This window comes from Adiantum capillus-veneris, chromosome 15 (assembly GCF_014529385.1).
Source record: "Adiantum capillus-veneris isolate H3 chromosome 15, ASM1452938v2, whole genome shotgun sequence".
NCBI classification, from domain to species: Eukaryota; Viridiplantae; Streptophyta; class Polypodiopsida; order Polypodiales; family Pteridaceae; genus Adiantum; species Adiantum capillus-veneris.
Genome location: NC_140945.1, coordinates 34,749,093 through 34,755,838, shown reverse-complemented (window position 1 = coordinate 34,755,838; position 6,746 = coordinate 34,749,093). Strand labels below are relative to the sequence as shown.

The 6,746-nt window shown below is 47.1% G+C and overlaps 1 protein-coding gene across 1 annotated transcript in view; it reads right to left on the bottom strand.

Annotated features, from left to right (window-relative positions):
* Positions 1 to 1,323: 1,323 nt before the first annotated feature.
* Positions 1,324 to 6,746, bottom strand: part of LOC147440510 (DUF21 domain-containing protein At4g14240-like) — a 92,784-nt gene continuing 87,361 nt past the window's right edge. The window contains exons 12-14 of the mRNA XM_086530224.1: positions 2,378 to 2,424; positions 1,834 to 1,912; positions 1,324 to 1,714 (exon numbers count right to left, since the gene is read on the bottom strand). Coding sequence (XP_086386350.1) covers positions 1,604 to 1,714; positions 1,834 to 1,912; positions 2,378 to 2,424 — 237 coding nt within the window. The 3' untranslated portion in view covers positions 1,324 to 1,603. The remainder of the gene's footprint in view (positions 1,715 to 1,833; positions 1,913 to 2,377; positions 2,425 to 6,746) is intronic.

Genomic DNA, 6,746 nt, shown 5'->3' with positions numbered 1-6,746 from the left:
ATGAAATACTCCAGAATTTTGAATTGCTCCATTGAATGCAACCCAAAAACACATCAAGAAAAATCCACCCGAAAAGGAAGACGACTCGACAATTGTGATAAGATGGTGTAGGGAATGGTCGTGCACTGACCATTCCCACTAATCAGGGCGACCGACGAAGGCCGGGAGCACTGATTATGGGAATGGTCTATGCACAACCATTCCCGGCCGTCAATGGTCGGGGGAGTGGGGGGCCATTAGCTTTGTGCCAAGTGGCAAACCTGAAGCTCTGTCACAGCAATACAGTGCGCAGCTTCAATTCCAACAACCGACATGTCAGCTTCTCAACACACAATCATCAACAAGATTCCCATTGCTGAGGTGTCAGTAGCAGAGCCCATTCTGCATGCTGATTTGCGAGCGTCTGATTGGGCTGCAGGTGGTGATATTACGTAGGCTGAGTTGGCATTCATCTGGTGGCTGAAGCTAGAATTCCTTGATATACTGGACAGTGGATGTACGGCCCAGATCCATTGCCCCCCACCCCCCGACCTTGACGGTGTACGGAATGGTCGCCTACTGATCATTCCCGTTAATCAAGGGCGATCGGCGGAGGCCGAGAGCACTGATTACGGGAAAGGTCAGTAGGCGACCATTCCGCTTTACGTGTGCTCACTGAGGGTTTGGATTACGAATGCTGCGGTGTCAGCACCTCAGCCCATTCCCACCGCTGACGTGCCGGCAAGCGATTGGAGCCTCGGGCTAGTATTCAGCATGCTGACGTGGTGGCCATCTGACGGCTGCAGCAGAAATTTCAGGCCAGAAAGGGCAGCAGATGCACGGCTCACAAGCGCTGCCCCCTGACGCAAGGCCTGGACGGTGTAGGGAATGGTCGCCTACTGACCATTCCCGTTAATCATGGGCGACCCGCGGAGGCCGGGAGCCCTGATTACGGGAATGGTCAGTAGGCGACCATTCCCGGCCGTCAATGGTCGAGAGGAGGGGGGCCAATCATCGTAAGGAGACGTGTGCCTGCCAGTCACGTAGTTGCACTCAATCCTGCCGGCACTCAGTCGTGGTGCTCTGATTACGACGCCAATGATTGGCTGCCCTATTACAGTTACACATGCTGAGTTTTCAACACCTCATCGTTTTCTGAGCGCTGACCTGCCGTTACCCCATTGGACGCTCAAGGTCTCGATTCCGTTGTCTGACGTGCTGTGCATCTGACGGCTGCAGCGGAAATTCCGGGCCAGAATGTGCTGCAGATGAGCGGTTCAGAGTGGCTGCCCCCCGACCCCCGACCTTGACGGCTTTTGATTAGAACAGACAAACAACTGCCAATCGTGGAATGATCTGAAAAATGGACTTAAAAAAGTATAGGTCATTCATCTCTCTTCATCCTCATCAAAGTTCAGAAAGAACGGACTCAAAAACTGTGACTAGACGGCTATTATTTGAAAAATGCTATACCAAACATAGAGGACATCTGTGACCTCCAGTTCCTCGAGATTCAGGAACGACACTCACAAACAGTGGGCTTTGAGCTTGCACCACGAGACCCAATTCCTCTTTCACTTTATTCAGTTGCATGTGGCAGCTCTTTTGAGGGCAGCAACCACCTTCACCTTTTGTCCAATAAAGGCTGTGTAAGGCTACTTGATCTTTTCACAGGCTTGTCCGGTTTACTTGATGAATCTCTGACATACTTTTGACTCTGTGCATGCCTTGCATTCTGGAAAAATGTGAACAGGTGGAGAAGGTTAAGAACCTAATGACTCCCAAGTGTATGACTAACTAAATCAATGTTTCAATGATAAAACATCAAATCAGGAATCGTCAGTGCCAACATACTCGAGAAATACTTAGAAGACGGGCCGCAGACAAACTTCTGGCAGGCTGAACCAATGATACTGCTGCAGCAACTCTGATTCTGAAAGGAAGAATGCCGCAAATAAAAGTCAAGTAAATATGTCACGTCAATAGACAAGAAAAGCCATTTCAAACCCTTCAACATCGAAGGAACGAGGAGGGGACTTCTGGACTAAGAAAGACGTAGAGAATACTAAGCAGATGGAACACCGCTATGTAGGCAAAAAGCCAACAAAAAAACGGAATTGCACAGGCAACAAGAAGGGAATAGCTAACACTTCGAAACAACCAGCAAAGTCCACAACAAACCCTTCAGCTCTGCCAAACTTCAGTTTCTAATCTACAGAAACTGAAGAGACAAGTATTGTCAAAGACAAGGTATTCAAACGTTCATTACAACCCTCAACTATGTGTCAATATGTACATTTATTTGACTAGCGCTAGCACTGAACAGAAATTAGAGGGAAAGGCAAAACCATTCGGATAAGCAACATATTTCCGGCTCAAACAAAACTCTTCCACATACCTCTTATGGACGTCCACGTACTCATCAGTCTCATCAACAATCTCCTCCTACAGATGGCATCATGTAAAATAAACAAATTAGAAACTATTTAAGGCTTCGAAATGCAATTTGGACAAAACAGAAAAAGTCCCAGATTAAGAACATGTAAGGCACGTAAGGCCAATCTCATAATTGTTGCTTATAAACGCAAGGTGAATATTTGATCTCCCATGCGATTGGACAAAAAGCCAGAACTTAACCCTAAATCATTTTCGTTCTAGGTGCTCGCAAAGTTTGAATACCAATCCCCCCATTGCCGCATGATGGAGCTAACTAGGGTTACATGCTGTTGTACTCTCGCAGGAATACGGATATGCAGTGAGCACTTCAGAGATTAGAGCTTCATCGACAGATAAGCTGAAATGTGAACCCACAAATTTTCATAGGATACTGATGAGTGTTGCACTTCTGTGCTGTTGTACTCTCCCAGGCAGATGGATATGCATTGAGCACTACAGGGGTCAGAGCTCCATCCACACACATCCTCTACTTTCAAAACTTCCTACACTTACCCTGCCCATCCACAGCCACTTTATGATGCATACCGTTCTTTTGTGTATCTTATGACATCCACATCGTGCACGGAAAGGGGAACAAGGATGGGTAACGGAGTCGGGAACAGCGTTGGCACAGCAAACGTCACAGAAATGGGTTGGTGCAATTTAACGGCCCAAAACAAAAACCCTATTTAGATTTTTTGCTTGGAATTATATATGCCACATAAACTAGCTCGAAAGGGAGCTTGCGCACACAGTAGAGTGGGAGCTTCAAGCTGGAGCACTCAAATGTGGAGGGTCTCTATGTTAATGGGGGGAGGGAGCTCTTTTTTGTAGCAAATGGGGGCTGGCCACAATGTGGCTGTCACCTTCTAGCCAAGGGAGCCCCATTATGGGAGAAAAAATGGTCCAAAAGGGTTACATTTTGAACTGGTGACAGCCAGTTTTTCCTCGTTTGGCGAATCTGCTGTTCCAGCAAGAAGAAGACAAGAGGTAAGAAGCAGCACATCACCACATGATTGGCAAATAGAGATCAAAAGCAAGAATCAACAGGAACACTCAGCTTCTAGGAGGACAATGGTGCTGCAGAGGACAGTTCACTTGCTGATGGTGGCTCCTGTAATACGTAGATGCTGAGTCTCTCTCTCTCTCTCAGAACACAGTAAAGAGAATTCAAGCAAACCAGAAGAAGTCCAGCCACAGAAAACCTGGTAGAGAGAAGAGAAAACAACCACATGTAGAACACGCACACCAAGCCTGGAAACAACAGACCAAACAAAAGCAGCAAGCAATTCAAAAAGCAAAAACAAAAAAGGAACGCAAAGACCAAAAGCCAAAGAAGTCAAAGATGAAAAATAGCAAAGTGCTAACCATGGGGTTCCAAACCATGGGTTGTCTTAGGCGCTCCTCCGTGCAAGTAGGTTGATGTTGCTCCGGGCCTCTCCGCAGCTACTCCCAGGAACAGAGCAGACTCACAGTGAAACGGTCCTCCAGTCTCCTGCTCAAGCCAACTCTGTGCATCTCTGTGAAAATCCATCAGGTCGAAGGTTGCCAGGGGCCTCCAGCCTGAGGTACTAACGCTAAGCCTAGCAGCAAAAACTCCTTCCAGGGCTCCTCCCCTGGAAGTAATCCTCTAACAACAAACTTCCCAAGAAGGGCTCTACTCTCTTGTGCTGGGTCTATGATCCCAAACCCTCCCTGAGAACAAGAAAGAGTGATGACCTGCCAGGCCACTCTGGCCGGGCTATCTGAGTGTCACGCCTTGATCAAAGGAACTTCCTAATCAGCCTCTCTACGTGGCTGATGCAGGAACTCGAAAAGATCCAACAAGAAGTGATGTACCACATAGTAGCCAACAACACCTGGTTGGCCACTACAAATCTGTCTGCCACAAAAAGTCGTGCGGAACTCCAATGTAACAACTTCCTCCTAATGGACAGGAGGAGGGGAGCAATCTGCTGCTCAAAAGACAAGTCCAAGCCAACCTGACAGCCCAAGTATCGAACTGCAATCCCTAGGGGAATCCATCTAAAGCCCTCATCTGGCAGCCAATCTGGCGTAGGAGCACTACCAACCGAGAAAGCCACTGTCTTTCTCCAGTTGATCTGTGCGCCTGATGCACAACAAAAGGTCTCAAGAGCCTGCTCACACCTGTGAAGGTTGGCCTCCTGGCCCTCCAAGTACAAGGCTGAGTCGTCTCCAAACTCAGCATCCAGTAGCTCATCTCCCCGAATAGGGAGCGCTAAGCCACGTAGACCAACCAACTGTGAAACCAAAAATCTGCTCATCGCCTCAGCATAGAACAGAAAGAGGAAGGGGGCAAGAGGGCAGCCCTGCCTGACCGAACGTGTGAGCATGAAATGATCTCCTCTACCACCTGCCAAAAGTATCTGACTGTGTGTCCATCTGTAAAGAGTTGACACACCTCTGATCCATGCATCTAAGAAGCCCATCCTGCGTAGAGTGCCCTCCAAAAAGTCCGAGTCAACTCTATCGTAGGCCTTCTCAAAATCGAGAAGAAGTATAACCAGATCCTCACCACGGAGGCGCGCGAGGACAGATGCCTCCCAGAAAGTGAAGATGTTGTCAAGGATACTACGCTCCTTGACAAAACATGTATGTGCCCCATGTATGATGCTCTCTAGAAGTGGTTCAATCCTCAAACTCAGAGCCTTGGCGAGAATTTTGTAGACTGAGTTGAGGATGGTGATGGGTCGCCACTGTCGAATCTCATCCAAGGAGCCACCCTCCTTGGGAATCACGTAAATCAGGCCCTCACTCATGCTGTCAGGTATCTCTCCCGTGTGTAGAATGTATTGAAAAGCGCTGGAAAGATCTAAGCCAAGCAAGTCCCAGTACTCTAAGAAGAAGTTGTGAGTCAAAACATCCTCACCTGGACAGCTACCACGGGGAACTGCTCTGAGGGCCGCGTAGAGCTCCTCTAACTGAAGAGGCATCTCAAGCCTCTGGCACATCTCCAAAGTCACAAGACAAGGCATCTATGCCCACACCTGCTCTCTGCATGCATCCTGACCCTCTGACTGAGGCTCTACTAACAGTAGGTCACGGTAAAAGGCCGGTGGCAACTGCACGGATGTCCTCTGGCTTTGAAGCAACTAACCCGTCAGGGTCCTCTTTATTCTTTGAGTAGACTATCATGTCGTCAAAGAATGTGCCGACAAACTCTTGATACGGGTGGAAAATCTGATCCATCATCCTATTAAACGTGGCAAGAGAATTTGTGAGACCGAATAGCATCACTAAGAACTCATACAGACCAAACGTCATCCTAACACAGTCTTGTGCACATCCTCTAGCCTGATACGAATCTGATGGTATCCACTCTTAAGGTCTATCCTGCTGAAAGAAGTAAGATCAATCAAAGCATCCATATTAGCAGAGGTAGTCCAATGTTTACCATAAAGTGTTTGGAATCTATAGTGTATCATAGGCGACCCCTTTGGCGAAGGAACATAGGACCGCATCTCTCTGAGTACTGCACGAAAAACAAATCAATGCGGGAAGACAATCCCTCAAAGACACCTGAGGATATCTCCACCAGTCGTGTTTGCTTCATGTTAATCAGAGTTACTTGAGTCGTGATGTACTTCTCCAAACGTGAATTGTCCATTGCTTTCATGCTCATTTTAAAGAAGTTGTCAAATGGGGAATGTACTTCTCCAACGGGGAATGGGGAATGTACTTCCCCAAACGGCTAATGAGCATAAAAGTTGTCAAATGGGGAATGCACTTCTCCAAACGTGAATTGTCCATCGCTTTTCATGCTCATTTTAAAGAAGTTTTTGCCTCTCCTCCATTACCTGACTCGTGGATACTAGAGCTTAGCTATGTATGTCCTATTCTTAATGAGGTCAATGCATCTTCTTTGGCTTCTACCTCTAAAGAGTTGAGTAGAAGAATTTTGGGACAGCTGGAAAGTCCCTCGTTTTAGATGGACTCAGCGTTGAGTCTTTTGTACAATTTTGGCATTCATCAAAGAGCCTTTTTTGTACATGATGAACAAAGCTTGGGAAACATAGGTTTTGCCAATTTCTTGGGAAGAGCGCTTTTGAAACTCTTACCTAAACAGGCATTATGTGTGTCTTTTGTACAATGGAGGCCGACCACTTTCATGCCCGTCATTTACTAAATTTTTGCTAAAATGTTTATTGCTCATTTCAAAAGATCTTTATACCATGGCCACCTTTCAGCACACGTGCGTGCACACAAACCCCAAACAGGCACATCGGAACACAAAGCACAAACCCAAGAACATAAAGCCCACACATCGAAATACACACCCTAACTCACTCACACAAACCAGTAGGGAAGGG